This window comes from Symphalangus syndactylus, chromosome 10, assembly GCF_028878055.3.
Source record: "Symphalangus syndactylus isolate Jambi chromosome 10, NHGRI_mSymSyn1-v2.1_pri, whole genome shotgun sequence".
Taxonomy (NCBI): Eukaryota; Metazoa; Chordata; class Mammalia; order Primates; family Hylobatidae; genus Symphalangus; species Symphalangus syndactylus.
This window is the reverse complement of record NC_072432.2, coordinates 6,738,649-6,760,619: the sequence shown is the minus strand read 5'-3', so window position 1 is coordinate 6,760,619 and position 21,971 is coordinate 6,738,649. Positions and strand designations below refer to the sequence as shown.

The 21,971-nt window shown below is 51.9% G+C and overlaps 1 protein-coding gene across 4 annotated transcripts in view; it reads left to right on the top strand.

The window, feature by feature from the left end:
• ADARB2 (adenosine deaminase RNA specific B2 (inactive)) overlaps positions 1–21,971 on the top strand; it is a 531,551-nt gene that overhangs the window by 349,197 nt on the left and 160,383 nt on the right. For all 4 annotated transcript variants that reach the window (XM_055296338.2, XM_055296339.2, XM_063609981.1 and 1 more), the window contains exon 3: positions 1,316–2,205. In XM_055296338.2, the coding sequence (XP_055152313.2) occupies positions 1,316–2,205 (890 nt within the window). The remainder of the gene's footprint in view (positions 1–1,315; positions 2,206–21,971) is intronic.

Here is a 21,971-nt window from a genome sequence, read left to right as displayed (position 1 = left end):
ATCAGAGGGCACCATAACAGATAAAATAATGGGAAAGTTTAAATATTTTGAGAATTACCAAAATGTGGCCAGGCGCGGTGGCTCTCATCCGTAATCGCAGCACTTTGGGAGACGGAGGCAGGCAGATCACCTGAGGTCGGGAGTTCGAGACCAGCCTAGCCAACATGGCGAAATCCCATCTCTACAAAAATACAAAAATTAGCCAGGCGTGGTGGTGGGTGCCTGTAATCCCAGCTACTCGGGAGGCTGAGGCAGAAGAATTGCTTGAATCTGGGAGGTGGAGGTTGCAGTGGGCCAAGATCGCACCATTGCACTCCAGCCTGGGCAATAGAGTGAGATTCCATCTCAAAAAAAAACAAATTACCAAAACGTGACACAGAGGCATAAGGTGAGCACATGGTGTGGGATCAATGGGCTGATAGAGTTGCTCAACTCAGGGTTGCCACAAACCTTGGATTAGTGAATAACACAATACCTGGGAAGCCGAACGAGGAGGCGTGCCTACACTTTAAATCATCTCTGGATGATGCATACTGCCTAATACAATGTAAATGCTTTGCAAATCATTGTTATACTGTATTGTTTAGGGACTAATAACAAGAAAAATGTCTATACACGTTCCGTAGTGATTCATCCATTTTTTCCCAAATACTTTCTCTCCATAGTTAGTTGAATCCATAGATGGGGAACTCAGGAATACAGAGGACCAACCGTATTTACTGACCAGGTGTGCCCCTCCTCCAGGGGAAAGGCCAGGGACTCACCCCAAGGCCGCAGTGCCTCACCTGGGCCAGCTCCTAGGGTTTCCTCCAGGGAGGTCTCAGGAGACACCACCTGTCTCGCCTCTGGCTGTGAATGAGGAAGTAGAGTTTGGGGGCTGGACCCCCTGCCCCTCAGTACTGGGGGGGCATTGGGCACCGGGCCTGGAGATCCCTGTAGCAGGTGGGAAGGGGGACACTAGACCACACCACCCCGGGAAAGGCCTCTCTGACCTTTGACATTGCCCAAAACTTGTACAGAGTCGGGGTGCCCGTCTGTTTGTGAGACACAGCCGCACTTAAAGCAGGAGCCAGCCCAGAAGAGGACAGCTCTCAGCCACAGGCCCTCAGCAAGGAGCCAGGGAGGCTGCTTCCCCTCATGGGTCATAGGCTCCCCGGGGCTCCCTCCCTCCGGCGGCCACAGTCATTTCTCAGGCCTGGCCTGGGGGGCGCGGGCGGCGAGGGCGCTGGGACGGGGACCCTCAGGGAATGCCCGCTGTGCCCATCGACCTGCCGGCGCCCGCCCAGGGTCCTGACTGGTCTGTTCTCCCCTCCAGGTACCAGCAGCGCGGAGGTGAAGGAGAACCGCAACCTGGGCAACCTGGCCGGGCGGCCACCGCCCTCCGGGGACCGGGCCCGGGGCGGTGCGCCCGGCGCGAAGAGGAAGCGGCCGCTGGAGGAGGGGAATGGGGGCCACTTGTGCAAACTGCAGCTGGTCTGGAAGAAGCTGTCGTGGTCGGTGGCACCCAAGAACGCGCTGGTGCAGCTGCACGAGCTGAGGCCGGGCCTGCAGTACCGGACAGTGTCGCAGACGGGCCCGGTGCATGCCCCGGTCTTCGCGGTAGCGGTGGAGGTGAACGGACTCACGTTCGAGGGCACGGGCCCCACCAAGAAGAAGGCCAAGATGCGCGCGGCCGAGCTGGCACTCAGGTCCTTCGTGCAGTTCCCCAACGCCTGCCAGGCGCACCTGGCCATGGGCGGGGGCCCGGGCCCCGGCACGGACTTCACCTCCGACCAGGCCGATTTCCCCGACACGCTCTTCCAGGAGTTCGAGCCCCCGGCGCCGCGCCCCGGTCTCGCGGGAGGCCGCCCCGGGGACGCCGCGCTTCTGTCCGCGGCCTACGGGCGACGGCGGCTGCTGTGCCGCGCGCTGGACCTGGTGGGCCCGACCCCCGCCACCCCCGCGGCCCCGGGCGAGCGCAACCCCGTGGTGCTGCTGAACCGCCTGCGCGCTGGGCTGCGCTACGTGTGTCTGGCAGAACCGGCCGAGCGGCGCGCGCGGAGCTTCGTGATGGCCGTGAGCGTGGACGGCAGGACGTTCGAGGGCTCCGGGCGCAGCAAGAAGCTGGCCCGGGGTCAGGCCGCGCAGGCCGCACTGCAGGAGCTCTTCGACATCCAGATGCCCGGCCACGCGCCCGGCAGGGCCAGGAGGACGCCAATCCCGCAGGTGAGCGGAGCGGCGGGTGCAGGGGGAACCGGCGGCTCTGGGGGCGCGGGGGAGACCCCGACCTTTCCCTGTAGGGAGTGGCGTCCAGGCTTCCCGGAGAAGGAGCGGCCCTCTGGAGCGGGAGGGGAAAGAATGTCTCCCGGCCTGGTGGGGTGATGGGAGAACAGGTGCTGCCGGCGGTTTTGAGGGTGACGATGCGGCTGCCCGGGAGGAGACGGCGAGGCCGCGTGGGGAGCGGCCAGGGCGCCTCTGTCTGCAGGGGGAGGGACGGTTCCCCCGTGCCAGGCTTCGTCCGTGACTGGGTCTCCACGCGTGGGGTCGGATGGTCGTGCCGGGTAAAATTGGGGTCAAGTTCTCCACCAGGGAGGCGCCCTGTGCCTGGGTGCAGCCGCGGAGGCCGCCAGCCCGGCAGGATCCAGACGGGGTCCCTGGTCCAAGGGAGAATCGCGCTGGGAGGCGGAGGAGGCCGGAGCGAGAGTGGGGATCTGGGCCTCACTCTGCGGCAGGACCCCTCTGGTTCCTTCCTGCGCAGCTGTGGGTCCGCCTTCTAACCTGCGATTACCTTCATTCACTCCAGTCATGGTCTCAACTGTCTGGGCGTTACCGGTTGAAGGTGCCCAGGTTCTTGGCGCCTTGAGCAAAGAATTGGACAAAACCCACAAAGCAAGGAAAGAACGAAGCAAGAAAAGCAGAGATTTGTGGAAAATGAAGGCACACTCCACCGGGTGGGAGCGCCTGAGCACAGGGGCCCGAGAGCCTGTTACTGAAGTTTCTGGGATTTAAATACCCTCTAGAGGTTTCCATTGGTTACTCGGCGTAGGCCCTGTGTAAATGGAGAGGACATTTACTGTCATCGCTGAAGTATTTCCACTTGATTCAGCTCTAGGAAGTCACTGTGAACCGGCCTTATGTGCCTGCCTCCAGACCCTGCCTGAGTCTGGTATCTGTGGGAAATATCCTCTCCTGCCTGGTATCTGTGAGAAACTATTCTGATACCATTTTAAAACAATCTTATCCTGCCAAGTCTTGCAATGGCTGATTTATGCAAATTATCTTTTCTCTTATCATGTTCAGAATTATTTGTGGGCATCACTAATGTAGCAGATACAGAAAATTATCTTTATTCATTTTGGCATCAATCAAGGAAAGAAACATTTCACATAGTTAAAAAGCACTTAGCCCAGGGCGGGACTCGTCGTAAGTATGCAGTAATTGTAAGTTATGGCTGTGATCGCTACCATCCTTCCATCACAACACCTAGGACAGAATCCGTTATTTTGCCTGGGGAGATGATAAATCTCTTCACGAACGTAGGGCCCCACTCGAACCTCAGACACTGCTCGGGGAGACTGCAGGGTGACACAGACCACATGCGTCGTGGCAGAGCCCTCATCTTGAATTGTGACTGGGTTCAAGTGCTCACTATTCACTTGTCAACCAATGCTTGTTGAACTCTTGGCCGGTGTGGGGTAGGGCACACCCCTGCCTTCTGCCTCTCAGGAAGCCATTCAATCATTTTCAAGTACTTGTGGAACATCTGGTGGTCATTTTAAGGAGTGGGTTAGAGGGATTTAGACCACAATCTCCATCAGTCTTGCAGTCCAAACTCACCCTCAAATAAAAACACAATGTAAGTAAAAACAAGGTGGCGGACAGCAAGGACGGCTCCCACAGGAGTCCCTGGGCACCTCCTCACAAGGGCGCTGGGGCCTGGCTTGGTCTTTTCTTACACCTCCTTCTTATTTACTCCCCTCTCTCTTCCTTTTTCACCCTGTTTCTACACTCTCTGTAGCTTAAACTTGCCAATGACCATCCTGGAAGCCACTTCACCCCTGTAGCCTGGGGGAGGGGGGGAATGGGGGGTGGGAGGGCTGGGAGAGAGCCCTCCTAAGGCTGCCTACGACCTTGGGTGCAACCTTGGCAGGCTTGAGTCTCCTGCCACCTCCTCTGAGAAGCCCCAGCACCCATGGTCTGGGGCGTGTCCCCCGTCGCTGGGATACCTTGCTCACCCAGCTGAGCCTGCCATTCTTCTGTTGAATCTGTTAAGCAGGAAACATCCCTCCACCCTCCCCAGGCCCTCTCCTGCATCCCACTCATGTGAAATGTGGAGAATGTCAGTGAATTCTGGCTGCAATGCCTTTTTCTTTCATGTTGTCAGCCCTGAGCTCTCACGATGGAGAAACCAGGCAGCACTACTACTTTGTAATAGTCATTTGACCCCAGAATGCAGCACATCAGTTAGAGCCATGGCCACTAAATTATTTTTCCCTGACAGTCCCTAACCACCCCGACTCGATGATGAAGGGCACAGAGCAGCGCGAGGGTTTCGCGCCATTCATCACCGCTCGGCACCCGGCGTCCCAGGGGCCCATTACCCTCCCTTGTACCCCTCCCCACGCACACCCACAGCTGGGCAGGGGCTGGGAGGACACTGGGACTCAGGGCCAGGAACCTCCAGCAGTTCATTAAATTCAAATCCTGTTATAGATGCGATTCAGGGAGAAAAAATGAAAAGATTTCAGAAATTGCTGTAAATGTGGCTTTTCCTCCTTGCCCTGCCCCAACCTTCCCCCAAAACCCCGTCTCTACTTCGCGGACCCCCGTCTACACAGCTTGCTTCCTGTTCACGCAGACCCCTGGTCCCACCGCATGGTGGCTCTGGAGCTGAAGTTCCTAAAGGCCTGAGTCCCTGGCCCTTGTCTGACGGCCCTGTTAGCACCTGTGTCTGGAGGGCAAGCCGTGCGTTTTCCTGGGCTGTGTCCCACGCTCAGAAAAGGGCAGGCCCACCTCTGGGGCTGGGGAGAAAGGCCGCCCTGCCGGAGTCCGTCCAGGGAGCCTGGAAGCAGCGCCTCCTGCTGGAACGATGCAGTCTCTGCACTTGGGTGCCAGCCCCAGCGCTTGAAGTTCTCTGCCCACAGTCCCAGGCTTGCCCCACGCAGGGCTGGCTTCCACGTGCAGGACGACAAAACCACGTCTGGATCCACACGGTGTTTCGGTAGAAGCCAGCAAAGATAAGCACGTCTGCTCAGTGCTCTCCCAAAGGCTTGCTCCTACGAAGGAAGCTTCAGAACCACCCTGGAGGGAAGTCTCCTCATTAAGTAACAGTCAATGAAAAAAGTTTCCAACGTGATGGTGCATACGAATCATGTGAGTGGCGTGTTTAGACACCGCTGAGGAGCCTACTGCAAGAACCCAGTGGGTTCTGGAGGAAGGTCAGCAGTCTGCACTTCCAGCTCGTCGGGTGGTCAGAAACCCACACTGTTGAGAGCCAGGTGGCCAGAGCCTGTCATGGTGCTGCTCACAGCCTCAGCCTGGAATGGCAGGGCCGCAGCGGGAAGAGTCTCTGTCCTGCCGGGACAGCTTGCAGGAAGCAGGGCCTCCCAAAGGCCCTCGGAGACCTGCGTCGTGTGTCTGTAAGGGTGAACGTTGTGGTGGTGGTTGGGGTTCACAATATCTGCTTCCTTATAAACACGTGAAGTCACCCTCCAGTGGTAACGATGACGTACGATAGACTTGTGTGTCATCTGGATTTTGAAAGAGGAAGTTCAGAAGCATGATACTTTCATAAAGATTAAAATCACAGGTGTGGCTTCTTCGTATCTGATTTTCACTATTTTCTGCACCCGGGGTGTTTCTCAGGATCAGACTCATCTAACCCGTCAGCTTCATGGGATCCGAGTCAGCCAGAGTGACAAAAGCAGGCATTTATCAGATTCCTTAGAACTCACACCAGACCTAAACATGTAGGGTTTACAGTACTGGCAGAGGGTTTGCAGGCCAGTCTCCTCTCCATGAGTATCAGCTGATAGGGGAAGTGCCTGCTCAGGTGCACCTGCCTGGCCCACTGCAAATCCCTCATGCTCTCCTCATCTGCAGTCCACTCAAGACTCCTCTAGGTTAACTGGGTACTCAGAAGTAAGAACAAGACTGTGTCAGGATATAAATATGTGCTACCTGGAGGCATCATCATAAAAAATGATAAAATCACAAAATCTACATCTCTCTTCAGTTTGCTCCCCACCCCTAGCATGAAAAAAATTCCTAAGCAAAAATGCAACCATAAAGGAATGCTTTTCAGCATTTTCTTCCCATGAAAACTATCTAGAAAGGAGACTAAAGTACACTATAATGCCAGTAAAAATAGATCAGTAAAAGTCACCTGTGTGCTCAGTAACTCCGAAAAGGAAGTTTATTGACTTGTTTATGAGTTTATCTTTCACCCTCAAGTACCCCCTTTATTTCTTTGTTTTTTAAATTTTCATGTCAGGCACAGACACCCTGTTGTCCACACACCCTCACCCTGCACTCTCCCACACTCAGTCCATACTCCAAACTAGTGCCTTCAGAAAGAGAAACAGTTCCTTGAATGACTTTCTATAAATGTTAAAAGAATCTTTGTTTTGCTGAAAAAAAAAAAAAACTTTCCATTGCCACCCAGCCTTCTGAGAATTATTCACTGCTAGCGAGAAGTTCTTTATATTTTCATAAAGACTCAGAGAGACTGGGAACCCAGAGAGGGAGGGGTGGCACCTCGGGCATCCCCGGGCAGCGGAAAAGGCACTAGAACCAGGTGTTTGAACTGGGAAAGGTGGGTTTGGGTCTGGGAATGCAGGTATTAAAGACATAAAAAGTGTCTGTGAAGTCCCTGGGAGAAGAAGCCTAGAGTTTGGGCCTTTACCTCCTGAGATGGACCTGGCTCCACATTCTCACCAAGCAATCCTCAAGGGCTGAGGGCACAGCAGGTTTCTCTCCTATCTGACATCATAATGGCTTTGCATCCCCAACTGTTCCCACCAGAGACACCGTAGTGAGGGGAAAGCCCGAGGGGTTCATGCTCTGTCCCCACACTGAGAAATATGCAGCTGAATCCTTGCAGAAAAATCATGACCAATTATTGGGAATGGCTTCAATCAGTTGAGGCAGCCAGTCAAGATGAAGCCACTTCTTTGTGTATGGAGCTAAGTCCAGGGTAATTTCTTTCTCCCTGTCTGTCTCTCTGTCTCTGTCTCTGTCTCTTTCTGTTTCTTCCTCTCTCTCACACACTATTTGTGCAGGATGCACATGTACATATGTGTGTATATAGATCTATACTAGAGAGAAAGACTTACAGTCAGCAGAGCTTTGTGCAAAGGTAGGAAAAACCTGCTTGTCCTGTGTGAGCATTTCAGAGACCTACCAAGAGATCTTTAATTCAGCAAGTTGCTAACACGTCTGTGGCTCAGTTTTCTCCACTGCACAGGGTTTTTCTGGGGCTTGTGTGTCTACAACACTAGAGTAAGCGCTCCAGGCCTGTTGGCTGTTATTTGTATTAGCATCATTGTTTTTCTGATGCAGTTACAGGTTCAATTATTTAAGATACTTATTCCCACACCAAAGTATATTAAAAGCAAACAAAAGTCCTGATGGCTCATGTCACTCCCATCCTGGGTGAAGGTGTTTTCTAAATTCAGAGGAGACATTTGCTTGGAGTCTGCAGCTCCTTGCAAGGGGTTACCAGATAAAATACAGTGACAAGCTTACATTTAAAAATTATTGTTGTTTATCTGAAATTCAAGTTTAACCAGATGTCTTATATTTTATTTGCTAAAAAAACCCATGCATCCCTCCTTGCAACTGAAAAGCGAGAAAGGGGTTGAGAGTGTGGTGCCAGGGAGAGGAGGGTCCCATGGGAAGAGGGAGACTCCAGCAGCCACCTGTCTGCCGCTGTGCCCACCAACCTCCCTCGTTTTTCTCAGAGCACTCAGGTCACGGATATGCCAGTGTCCTGGGGTGGGGACACTAATGATTTTCTGGTCTTTTCTTGTCTCCCTCACTCAAATATTGCAGTCCCCTCTGGCTAGAAACCGGCCATTCAGTCTCACTCACTTTGTGAATAAATCGAGTAGAGGAAGGGTAATCACAAGCAGGCCAGGAGCCAAGCGTCTTTGCAGGGTCCTGAGTTCGGTTTCATGCCTCTGCCCTGGCAGGAACTCTTTTATCCCCCCCGTGCGGACAGTCACTGTTGATTTCACTTATGTGTAAAATTACAAAGGGATTGCTGTGAGCGGGGGCCCTAGAAGAACCCTCCTGACCATAAGGCCCAGGAATCCAGTGTTAAAACGAACGTCATTTCTATCGTGGCAAAGGTCTCAGTGTAACTCAGGGAGAAGACTGAAGAGAGACCAGTTAGGTAGGAATCAGCCCTTCCTACCTAATGGTTTTCAGTAATTCCATAACTTATGAGAAAAATCGGGATTTCACAATTGGCTTGTTTGAAGTCAGTTCTCGTGTCTTAGAAGTGGTGATGAGTGTGTTGTTGGTGCTTTGCTTGAGAAGGGTGGAGGGAGGTTAGATTGAAGAGCAGCATGTGCCATTTTTCATCGTGATGGCTTCCAAAGAATGGGCTTTAAGATGGTGCCACTCCTACATGCAGCTTTTCCTCCAGACTTGAGCCAGCCCTAAGGCTTCCCTGGAAGACCAGCATGAAAGCCCCAACTCCCCTCTGTCATCCCCAGGTCAGCTAAGTGCCCTGGGAGGCTTCAGTCACTGGGGACAAGCAGCGCCTCGTTGAAGCTGAGGTTCTGGGTCCTGGTAATGGATTGTTGGGCCTGTGTGAAGTTCTGTTGTTTTCCACCCGCTCACCCCAGGTGGTTCTGTTCTCTGTGAAGCCCTCCAGGGGGTGGGTCCCCAGGACGCCCTTCCACCCTAGCTGGCTGCCTGTGTCTCTGGGACCATTTTTCCCATGCGCCTGTGGCCACATCACCTGCTTTGAAGCAGGAATGATCCCAGCAGATTGCTTTCTTTCAGTACCTCACCTTCTGGGTTTTTTGTCCACACGCACCATCCTGTGGTCCACACAGGAAGGCAAGGTGCTCTTTTAGGGAAGGAAAAACAGTCCTGCAGATCCAGCCATCCCCAAACCTTCTGGCTTTCTTCGTGTCCTGGGTCTGTGAAAGAGATGCTGACAGCCAGAAAAAGAGTGAGAGATCACTCATTGTCATTACACATGGAAAAAAAAACTTTCAGAAAATCCCTCCTTAATGAGGCACTAGAGGCTTCGTAGATGCTTAACAATACATTTATGCATTTATACAATGTAAATACAATGTATGATATACATTTATACACTATACCTGTGTACAATGTATATACAGTGTATGCTATATATTTCTATAACATGTATACAATGTATATACAATTGTGATATATGTTTACACAATGTATATACAATGTACAGATACATTATGCAGTGTACATGCAATCACAGTGTATGTTTATACAATGTATGCAATGTACAATATACATTTATATAATAGCTTCTGCACACCCTACTTCCTACTAAAACATGTTAGGTGAAATTGTAATATGTAACTGATATGTATCTAAGCCTATAGGTTCCCAGTACCATGTTCCAAATTTTCAAATATGGTTAATATGACTGTTCATTAGTTAAGCAGGGCCTGTGAGCCAAGCTTCACCACTTGTCTCTATTTCATAGCCATGATTATTGATGATGACAGTAGTGCCATTAGCAGCTAATATTTCCCAGGCACTTAATCTGGGTCGCACATTATTCCAAGTGCTTTACATGCACAGTAACCCTCATTTAAAATTTTTGAGGTCTATTTTACAGAGGAGGACATTGAGTTTCCGGAGACCTGAGTCCCACGTCCAAAGTCTAGTCGCTGAGGGGTGGAGCAAGGAGGACAGTTACAGACAGCAGAGCTCAGCTTCTGTGGGGCTGGGGCTCATCCTCAAGACTCCAGCCTGCTCCATCCTCCCAGCGCCCAAGGGCTTTAGGCTGATGGAGAACACAGAACACTGTTAATTAAATAGAGGTCTGTGATTTAGCACAGCGAGAATGACAAAAGAGTGTTTGTTATTAGTTCCAAACACGGAGAAACCACGGTGGGCTGACTGGCAGGGAAGAGTTGATTGAAAGACTTCAGAGCCCGACGGTGTGGGAGGAGGTGGGCAGCCAGGGGAGGGACACACACACCTCAGGGAGGTGCAAGCTGGAGAGGATCCGGTCACCTGCCTGCAGGGGCTCCACTGCCCTCCTGGGCTGGTGCTGCCTTGGGTACCTCCATGGAGCTCAGAGGCTAGAGGGGCTTGCTCCCCGTGGGAAGGTGGCTCTGTAAGCAGAGAGTCTACAGCCTCCCTGGGGTAGGCAACGGCTCCATTAGGATGGCTGAGCCCCCTTCCTTTGGGACTCATCGTTACACCAAAAAGGACAGGGTCAGCTAAAGGAGATGGCAACTGGGAAAAGCCAACGTTTAAATGAACCAGAGAAAGGAAAGAGGTGCATCTGAGAGAGAGGGGATGTGGGAGAGCACATGGGGTGCCACCTTCCCCACCCCAAGGATGCCCAGGAGGGCCCTGCTCCCCTGAACCCTCTCCCCTGGACCCCCTCTCCTTCGCCCATTGTCACATCCCCTGAGGCCCCTCTTTTCATGCGTGTCCGTGTGAAGAGACCACCAAACAGGCTTTGTGTGAACAACAAGGCTGTTTATTTCACCTGGGTGCAGGCGGGCTGAGTCCGAAAAGAGAGTCAGCAAAGGGAGATAGGGGTGGGGCCATTTTATAAGATTGAGTAGGTAAAGGAAAAAGGGGGGTTGTTCTCTGGCGGGCAGGGGTGGGGGTCACAAGGTGCTCAGCAGGGGAGGTTTTGAGCCAGGATGAGCCAGGAGAAGGAATTTCACAAGGTAATGTCATCAGTTAAGGCAGAAACTGGCCGTTATCACTTCTTTTGTGGTGGAATGTCATGGGTTAAGGCAGGAACCAGCCATCTGGATGTGTACATGCAGGTCACAGGGGATATGATGGCTTAGCTTGGGCTCAGAGGCCTGACATTCCTGTCTTCTTATATTAATAAGAAAAATAAAATGAAATAGTGGTATAGTGTTGGGGCAGCGAAAATTTTTGTGGGTGGTATGGAGAGATAATGGGTGATGTTTCTCAGGGCTGCTTCGAGCGGGATTAGGGGCAGCGTGGGAACCTAGAGTGGGAGAGATTAAGCTGAAGGAAGATTTTTGGTAAGGGGTGATACTGTGGGGTTGTTAGAAGAAACATTCGTCGTGTAGAATTATTGATGATGGCCTGGCTACGGTTTTGTTCGAGTGTCTACAAGCAACCTTTCACTGTTATTTACGGGGCTGGGTATAAGGAAACAAGAAGAGGGGGTGGGAGGAAAGTCTGATGAGCAAAGGGAAGGTAGCCAAGGATGGAGTAAAATACAGAGTAAGTGTCTTCCTAAGCAACAATTACTGGTTTTTAAGTTTGCCAGTATTGATGGAGGGCTTGTCTGTAAGATGGAGCTGGAAGGCTCCACTTGTTTCAGTGATGTGTGTAGTTGGGCTTTGGAGATGAGGAGCAAAGGAACATCGAGAAGGTGAAAGGTTACCCAGAGGAATTCCAGTGGGTCTTTGCTGAGAGATACATAAAGGAGCAGCCACAGGAATAGTAGTTTGTGTTGTGAGAGGTCCAAATATGGGGGGAGTAGAGGTGATATAACGAGAAAGGTTTTTTAAATAAGAGCAGAGGAGGGCGGCAGCTTGCTGATGTGAGATGTCTGTGGAGGTCTTGCTGGACCCGTCTAGAAAGTAAATGAGTTCTTCAGGAGGGTAAAGGTGAGGGCTGTTAAAGGAAGTTTGGAGGTGTAAGGAGACAGGAGTTGTTGCCCAGTCTGCATGTTAGGTGGGGACAGCTGTGTAGGCGCCGCAAGAAAGGGAAATGCAAAGCCAGTGGATGTTCGCTAAGGAGGGATTAGAAACGGCTAGGAGAGAATGACTAAGGTGGATAGTGTGGTGGAGATAGCTGGGGAGAGGTAGAGGGTGGCATAAGAATGGGAAAGAATAGAACTTCATCAGGGTGAAAGTATTGAAGGGTCTTCTGCCAGCAAAGATCATCTCTCCACTCTAAGAGGGAGTTAAGAGTTGCCAGTCCTGGGCAGGGGCAAATCCCCGAGCTTGATGTGTAGGGAAGGGAGGGGGCCTGAATAATCCCTGAGGAGTAGTAGAATAGCAGATGGAACACTGAGAGGTGATTTCCTTGAGGATAGATTTCTACGATGGAAAGGAAATGAGAGGTTCTAAGAGGCAGGCTGGTGGCTTGTACTATAGCATAGCCTGCCTTTGCTGGTGTGTGGCGATTAGGCCTGGTGGAACTGCCATCAATAAACTAAATGTGATCAAGGTGAGGAACAGGGAAGAAGGAAATATGGGGAAATGGGGTGAATGTCAGGTGGATCAGAGAGATACAGTCATAGGGGTCAGGTGTGGTATCAGGAATAATGTGGGAGGGCGGATTGAAGTCCAGGCCAGGAACAATGGTAATTGTGGGAGACTCAACAAAGAGTGAGTACAGCTGAGGGAGCCGGGGAGCAGAAAGTATATGCATCAGGTATGAGGAAGAAAATAGATTTTGGAAGTTATGAGAACTACAGAGAGTAAGTTGAGCATAGTTTGTGATTTTAAGGGCCTCAAAGTATTAAGGCAGCGGCAGCTGCTGCACGCAGACATGAGGGCTAGGATAAAACAGTAAGGTCAAGTTGTTTGGACAGAAAGGCTACAGGGTGCGGTCCTGGCTCTTGTGTAGGAATTCTGACTGCACAGCCCTGCACGTCAGCTGTGGGTAATGAAAAGGGTTGGGATCAGTCAGGGAGAGCTAGGGTGGGGGCAGTCTCTAAAGCTGTCTTCAAGGAACGGAAAGAGGAGTGGGGAAAGGATTTAGGATCTATGGGGTCAGCTAGGTTCCCTTTTGTGAGTTTATATAATGGTTTTGTTAGGATGGCAAAACCAGGCATCTAAAGTCGAAAGTATCTAACCATGCCTAGGAAGGAAAGGAGTTGTTTTGTAGAAGGTGCTGGGGTTTGAGAGATCAGCTGGACATGATCGGCAGGGAGAGCACGTGTTTTTATGAGAATTACACCGAGATAGGTAACAGATGAGGAAGAAATTTGGGCTTGACTGAAGTAATGGGGGCTGTCTGTGAAGCCTTGCGGCAGTATAGCTCAGGTAATTTGCTGAGCTTGATGGGTGTCAGGGTCAGTCCAAGTGAAAGCGAAGAGAGGCTGGGATGAAGGGTGCAAAGGAATAGTAAAGAAAGCATGTTTGAGATCCAGAACAGAATAACGGGTTGTGGAGGGAGGTATTGAAGATAGGAGAGTATATGGGTTTGGCACCACGGGGTGGATAGGCAAAACAATTTGGTTGATAAGGCACGGATCCTGAACTAACCTGTAAGCCTTGTCTGGTTTTAGGACAGGTAAAATGGGGGAATTGTAAGGGGAGGTTATAGGCTTTAAAAGGCCATGCTGTAGCAGGCGAGTGATAACAGACTTTAATCCTTTTAAAGCGTGCTGTGGGATGGGATATTGGCATTGAGTGGGGTAAGCGTGATTAGGTTTTAATGGGATGGTAAGGGGTGCATGATCGGTCACTAAGGAGGGAGTAGAGGTGTCTTATACTTGTGAATTAAGGTGGGGAGATACAAGGGGAGGATGTGAAGGAGGCTTTGAACTGGGGGAAAAGGCAGCAATGAATAGTCAGGGAAGCAGATAATTTAGTTAAAGTGTCTCGGCCTAATAAGGGAACTGGGCAGGTGGGGATAACTAAAAGGAGTGCTTAAAAGAGTATTGTCTAAGTTGGCACCAGAGCTGTTGAGTTTTAAAGAGGTTTAGAAGCCTGGAGGCAAGGGAAACAGGCCCTTGAAAAGAAGGTAATGTGGAGTGGGTAGCCTCCATATTGACGAAGAAGGGGACGGACTTACCTTCCACTGTGAGTTTACCCGAAGCTCGGCATCCGTGATGGTCCAGGAGGCTTCTGAGGCGATCGGGCAGCATCAGTCTTCAAGCGCTAAGCCGAGAAGATCTGGGAAGGAGTCAGAGAGCCTTGGGCCAGAGTTCCAGGGGCTCTGGGAGTGGCTGCCAGGTGAGTTGAACAGTCTGATTTTCACTGGGGTCCTGCACAGAGGGGACTCAGCTTAGGAGGAATCCTGGGTTGTGGGCATTCCTTGGCCCGGTGGCCAGATTTCTGGCACTCGTGGCAAGCTCCTTGGGGAGGCGGGCCTGGAGGAAACCCTGGCAGCTGCGGTTCAGGCGTTTCGAGTTCTTGTGTGCTGGATGTGTGGCTGGGGTTTGTCTCACAGTGGAGGCAAGGAATTGCAACTCAGAAATATGTTGCTACTTGGCTGCCTCTACTTTATTATTGTACACCTGGAAGGCGAGGTATACAATTAAGTCCTGTTGTGGGGTTTGAGGGCCGGAATTTAATTTTTGGAGTTTAATGTTGGAAGCAGATTGGGTAATAAAATGTATATTGAGAATAAGGCCTTTTGACCTTTTAGGGTCTAGAGCTGTAAAGCGTCTCAGGGTTGCTGCCAAACAAGCCATGAACTGGGCTGGGTTTTTATATTTGATGAAACAGCTTAAACGCTAACTGATTTGGGATAAAGAAAAAGGAGCATTAACCTTGACTATGCCTTTAGCTCCAGCAACCTTTTTAAGAGGAAATTGCTGGGCAGGTGGGGGAGGGCTAGTTACAGAATGAAACTGTAAGCCCGACCAGGTGTGAGGAGGGGAGGTGATAAAAGGATTATAGGGTGGAGGAGCGGAGGCTGATGAAGAATTGGGACCTAGCTCAGCCTGGCGGGGAGCAGCCTGGGGAGGAAGGGAGGGGTCAGATGGGTCTGTAGAAAAGGAAGATTGGAAAGACTCAGCGACACTTGGGATTGAGACTGAGGGGAGGGAAAGAAGGAAGATTTGGGACGAGTTGCATTGGGAACAGACTAGGGATGTGTAAAAGAATGCCTGGACGTCAGGCACCTCAGACCGTTTGCCTATTTTACGACAAGAATTATTTAGATCTTGTAGGATGGAGAAATTGAAAATGCCCTTTTCTGGCCATTTAGAGCCATTGTCAAGTTTGCACTGGGGCCAAGCGGTGTTGCAGAAGAAAATAAGATGCTTAGATTTTAGGTCAGGTGAGAGTTGAAGAGGTTTTAAGTTCTTGAGAACACAGGCTAAGGGAGAAGAAGGAGGAATGGAGGGTGGAAGGTTGCCCATAGTGAAGGAAGCAAGTTTAAAGAGAAGGGTAGAGACACGGAGAAGAGGGGTGGGGAGAAGCCCTGGGCTGCAATGTGGGTGAACAGCCAAGGCAGGCGTCCCCGCAATTGACTTGCCACCAAGGGAATGTGGGTGAATGATCAAGGCAGGCGTCCCCGCAGAGATCAGACACCAATGGAACGTGTGTGAATAATCAGAGAGGCGTCCCCGCAATGATTAAACACCAAGGGAAGGCTGCCTTCCTGAGTCCGTGACCGGCGCAAGAGTTTTGAGTCAACAGATAAAATGTGTCTCCTTTGTCTGTACCAGAAATGAAAGGAATTGAATTTAAGAGAAGGAAGAGATTGAAGGGTGGTGCCAAGATTGAAAGGAGAAAGAGGTTGAGGGATAGTGAGGGAGGTTGGAGAAGAGAGTAAAAAGAGGCTGCTTACCGGATTTAAAATTGGTGAGATGTTCCTTGGGCTGGTGGGTCTGAGGACCTGAGGTCGTAGGTGGATCTTTCTCACAGAGCAAAGAGCAGGAGGACAGGGGATTGATCTCCCAAGGGAGGTCCCCAGATCTGAGTCACGGCACCAAATTTCATGCGCGTCCCTGTGAAGAGACCACCAAACAGGCTTTGTGTGAGCAATAAGGCTGTTTATTTCACCTGGGTGCAGGCGGGCTGAGTCCAAAGAGAGTCAGCAAAGGGAGATAAGGGTGGGGCCATTTTATAAGATTGGGTAGGTAAAGGAAAAAGAGGGGTTGTCCTCTGGCGGGCAGGGGTGAGGGGTCACAAGGTGCTCAGCAGGGGAGCTTTTGAGCCAGGATGAGCCAGGAGAAGGAATTTCACAAGGTAATATCATCAGTTAAGGCAGGAACAGGCCGTTTTCCCTTTTGTGGTGGAATGTCATCAGTTAAGGCAGGAACTGGCCATCTGGATGTGTACCTGCAGGTCACAGGGTACATGATGGCTTAGCTTGGGCTCAGAGGCCTGACACCTCTCCTTCGCCCATTGTCACATCCCCTGAGCCGTCTCCCATGAGCCCATTGTCACTTCTCCTGAGCCCTCTCCCCTTCGCCTATTGTCACATCCCCTGAGCCGTCTCCCCTTTGCCCATTGTCACTTCCCCTGAGCCCTCTCCCCTTTGCCCATTGTCACTTCCCCTGAGCCCTCTCCCCTGAGCCCTCTCCCCTGAGCCCTCTCTCCTTCGCCCATTGTCACACAGGCCTCTTTCCATCATTCTCGCAGCACCTGGTGACTTCCTGGGCTGCTGTCGCTCGCACGCCTGCCTGTGCCTCCCATGAGCCCCGGAGCTGGCGTGGATGGGTGCTGGGCTCTCTGAGGGGACAGCCCTGGGATGCGTGGGCACTCTTGGCCTCAGCAGCAGCCTGGCCATCATCACACAGTCTCAGGGTGCCCAGATGGAGCCCAAAGCCAGCATTCGGGACCTGGACCCCATCTTGGGGCCTTCACAGCCCTTAATTCTGCTTCTCCCCATGTCAACTCAGGTTCCCTTGGAAACCAACAGCAGACAGAGCAGAGCGGGTGGGAGGAGGAGAGCAGGGCACAGGGGGTAAGGGGCAGAGCTGCAGGGAGGGCCTCAGATGGAGGCAGCCGAGGGAGGCACCGCCTGGTCAAGGGGCCCAGACCACCCACTCCAGACAGAGTCTGGGCCAACCCCGCAGGGAGCAAGCACTGCTCAGGCTGGCAAGAGTCACAGGCTCCAGGGCTCGGGCATCACCTGACAGCCCAGGAGTGGCAGTAGCAGCAAGACCTGCAGGCTCAGAGGCACCGCAGAGGCCCCTCAACCGCTCACCCGGGAAACTCACATCCCAGACTCCCAAGACCCCTTCCTGAATCAGCTTTCCACGAGCGCAGGCAACAGGGCTTCTTTAGAGACATCAGACAGTTTCCTGAGAGTTTAGAAACAGCAGGGACATGTTCCTCCCATGAGAAATGACTTCGTAGCCACTCCCACCCCAGCCCCCAGCAATGCAGGGCACACCCCATGCTCGGCAAATCACTGCACCACGGGGCTGAGATAGCCCTGCAGGGGCCCTGCAGCTCACATTCCTGCTGTCTCTGTTTCGCTCTGTCTCTCTCGGTCCCTGTCTCTCTTTGTCTCTATGTCTCTGTCTCTTTCTGTCTCTCTCCGCTCCTATCTCTCCATGTCTCTGTCTGTCTGTCTCTGTCTCCGTCTCCCTCTCTGTCCCTGTATCTCTCTACCTCCCTCCATCTCTTACTGCCTCTCCCTTCCCATTCATCTCCCAATTACCCTGAGCCTGTTCCAGCCCCCTTCTCAGCAATCCTGGTGTCCACTGGGGGTGCCTTCAGTGCACTGCGTACGTGGGGTCCAGAGGAGGGCGTCACCTGTGAGCACTGTCGGGAGGCATTGATGCTGTGCTCCTTGTGAACCGGATGGGTCGAGGCACCTGTGGTCTTACTGAGGGTCTTGTAGCCGATGGGTGTGGAGAGCTGAGGTGATGGCTGAGGCCTCCTGGCTCCTGATCTGTGTGCTCTTCAGTGGTCTCCTGGGTAGGGGACAGGTCACACAGCTGCCGTCCACAGCCCTGGAGAAGGTGGTGAGCTTCATCTCCAGAGCCAGTCTCCTGCATCCGCTTACCAGCTGTGGGACCTAAGCCCTTGAGTGCCAAGTACCCGTGCCCTGGTTTCTCCTCATTCCTAAATGAGATGATACCAAAAGCAGTCGCTCACAGAGCAGCTGGGAGAATGAAACGGGCAGATGCATGAACCATGCTTAGAGTGGCATTTGGCAATCTCATTCTTGTCCCAGGGATGCCGGCTGTGGAGATGAAGCCTCGGTCCTCCGACACGACTCACTGCAACTTCATGATCGGGAAGGCGGGAAAGGGAGCAGGGATTTCAGGGAAAATCCAGACGAGCTCCTCTAATCCCATTTCTGGAGTAACATGTTGAGGGCTGGAGTGTGGGGCTGGGAAGTCAGAGCAGAACCGAAGGGAATGGGCCAGTCCTGGGCCCCTCTGGGCCTGCACTTCCTCATCTTGAAAATAAGGATCTGTGATGGAATGTTCACATGCAGTTCTCACATCCTGAGAAAATAGAACCCATATAAGATGTCCATATGTCAACAGGATATATCCAATATGGGCACATATGCTGAGGGACGCTTTCTTGGTAACATTTGAAGAGCAGCAAACACGAACACGTCCCCATTGACATGCAATCTGCAGCATTTTGCCCAAAACTGGAGCTTATATTTTCTCACTCCTATAGTATTTTCCATTAAATTCTAGCTTTCCAAACCAATGGGAAACAGGACCCTGGGCAGATGGGAGAAGGCGGTGAGGACCCAGGTGCCCTCACCTGACATGGGCCTGGCTCCCAGCCCGCTGCCCCAGGTAGTGTCTGGAGCAGGAGACGGGTGGGGCGCCCCTGGCACCTTCTGCCTCTGATGGCCTTGCTCTCGCCTTTAGTTCCCTAGTACCAAGTGACTCTGTAAAGGCTGGAGCCTGCAGCATGGCTGGGGGTCAAATCTGTTTAAATATGCCACATCTCGAGGCATTTTATCTCTTCCTCCCCACAAACGCTCCCAGATCATTCTGAAGAGCAAGACTCAGTAACACTGAAAGCCAGTTCATGCCCCTGTCAACAACTGTCTCATATACTACATTTTTAAGTAAAATGCAGTGAGAACCTCAGGTCCCTCAGAGTTGCAGGGCGCCTGTGTTCACAGCACCCACAAGAGGGGCAGGAACTGAGGGGCTGAGGGGTTCTCACCAGTTGGTGAGGGATGAACTCTTTATTCCCAATCTCAAGCCCCATCTCCTTCACTGCCACATTCTGGCCACTCTCTCACCCATACATCTGAGACCCTGTCGGTGCATGGGGAGTAATAAAGTGGAATGAGAGTTTGTAACAATGGCACCATTATTAAATGTTTTTAAAATGCATTTTTCTAAATTAATGCACACAGTGGAATTGTGAATTCACTCAAGTATTCAAAATTAAAGGCGAACAGAACAAAAGTTACTATACAAACACTAAGTGTGAATGGGTCTTTAAAAAAAATACAGGGCATTTTTCTTCGGATCATGATGATAATACACACAGTGGTGAAAGCCATCCTCTCCAGCAGTCTCTCCTTCTGCCTTAACCACGTTTCATTTGTGATGATTTTAGTAAAATGAAAAGTATTTAGTAAAATGGCTCTCAGGTTGCAGGGTTTGGTGTAGAGGCTTTATTCATTTATCTAAACTGAGAAATCTAGGTGAATGTCCTTCCGTCAAGCACATGTGTTGGCCTGCAGCATCCATGCAAAGTCGTTCTGGACTTCAATGCCAAGAAACAGGAATTCAAATGCTAAGAATAGGCTGGAAGAGGCAGAGTCATGCGTCCATGTGGCCTCTGTACATGACCCTACAATTCTTGTCCCGTCCCTCAAAAAAGAAGGGGTGCTGTCCTCACAATCAGAGTCACGGGGGGAAACACAGCAGCAGCCCTTCTGTCCAGCCAGCTCCCCAGATGGGAATCCAGGTCACCAGCAGAGCCGTGTGCACGAGGCTGGGCTGGCTCAGTTCCCAAGGGCAGGAGGACATGGGGTCAGTTGAGCTGTGACAACTGTGGTCACAGGAGTGTCCACAGGGTGCCGAAAAGGTCCTGGTGTGTCCATTCTAATGGAACCAAAGGAAAGCCTTCCGGGAAGCTGGAGGACGTGGACTTCAGCCTGGCTCTGCCTCTTGCCAGCCGGGCGCCCCGAGCAACGTTTGCAGACTCTGAGCTACCTCACCCGGGGAGCAGCCAGGGTTTCCAAAGGAGGGAGCGTCTCTGAGCACCTCCAAGGTCTGAGGGCATTGGCCCATGAAAGAGTCCCTGGACTGTGCAGTCCAGCCCAGGCTGACACCATTCTCTTGAGGGGTGACCACCGTGACAGGTGGGTCTGGCATGAGAGTGAAGCATCCTTACCCCCGAGGCTGCGGCGGTTCCCTCCACGCGCCCTCCCGGCTCACCCCCGAGGCTGCTGCGGTTCCCTCCACGCGCCCTCCCGGCTCACCCCCGAGGGTGCGGTGGTTCCCTCCACGCGCCCTCCCGGCTCACCCCCGAGGCTGCGGTGGTTCCCTCCACGTGCCCTTCTGGGCAGCTATGTGTTCCCTGAGGGGCCGCCTGCCTCTTTGGCGCCACCGAGTCCCACAGTCTGTTTTATTTCTTGGCCTGGGAGGACATTATGCACAGAGCTTGGAAACACAGTGAAGGCCACATGGAGAGACAGCAGGCACACGGGTGCCCAACCCCCAGCACAGCCAGGCTGAGGGCTCCTCTCCTGCCCACTCGTAGAATGTGGGCGCTGACGCCGACCTCCTGGTTCATTTGGGGCCCCACGATACAGTGTGTGTGAAAGTGCCTCGCCGTGCCCGTCCCAGAAGTCACAGCCATGTCCACGGCTTTCGCTCTTACCACCTTCCTAGCACCTGTTGCTGACATTTTGCCTCCTGGGAAACAGTCTGTGGAAGGCATGGGGTCCATGTGGGACCCCTGTGGCTGCCAGAAGGGTGCTGGGGTCAGCCTCCTGCAGCGGCCTGACCGGTCAGGTCACCTGCCCAGGCGTCTCCCCTCTTATACTCAGCGTTCAGCTCCCATTTATGCTTTGTGACAATTCTTGCCTTTTACCTTCCCTCTGTGAGTGTAACTTTAATTATTTAGTAAAGGCAGGGTTATTCCCAAACAACACCAGAAAAAAATATTCTGAGCACTTCCTTCTCCTGCCATGCAGCTTTGGGCATACTGAGGCATAACCTTCTCACTAGGTCATTGCCGTGACGGCCATCCAGGCTCCAAGAGTTCACACATAACCTTGACTGAGTCCTCCTGCTGCTGAACAAAGGAACCTATTTCCCTGCCTTGTAGCTTGGTCTGTTGGTTTGATGAGTAAATCGGATGCCGGTAGAATTTTAGAAACATTGACCCAGTCCGTTATCTTACAGAAATGGAACCCAAATCCCGTGAGGCAGGTGGCTTGGGTGAGGACTCGCGGCCACAAGTGGGAGAGCCATGATTAGGAGGACCCCGCCCTGCTCAATCACACACAGATGCCTCCTGCAGAACCTGCGTTTTTTTAAACTCTTATTTTAGGTTCAAGGGCACATGTGCAGGTTTGCTATATGGGTAAATTGTGTGTTGTGGGGGTTTGCTGTACAGATTGTTACCCATGTGATTAGCATAGTGCCCGAAAGGTGGATTTTCAGTCCTCACCCTCCTCCCACCTTCACCCTCAAGTAGTTCCCAGTATCTGTTGCTCCGCCATTTGTGGCCATGGGTGCCCAGTGTTTCGCTCCCACATATAAGTGAGAACATGGATATTTGGCTTTCTCTTCCTGAATTAGTTTGCTTAGGATAAGGGCCTCCAGCTCCATCCATGTTCCTGCAGAAGACATGATCTGGTTCTTTTTTATGGCTGCATAGTATTCCATGGTGTATATGTAGCATATTTTCTGTATCCAGTCCACCATGGATGGGCATTTAGGTTGATTCCATGACTTTGCGATTGTGAATAGTGCTGCGGTGAACATGCATGTGCATGTGTGTCTATGGTAGAACAATTTATATTCCTTTGGGTATATACCCAGTAATGGGGTTGCTGGGTCACATGGTAGTTCTGTTTTAAGTTCTTTGAGAATTTGCCAACTTGCTTTCCACAACGGCCGAGCTAATTTACATTCCCACTAGCTCATTCCCACTGAGCTAATTTACATTCCGTTGTTTTTTCTC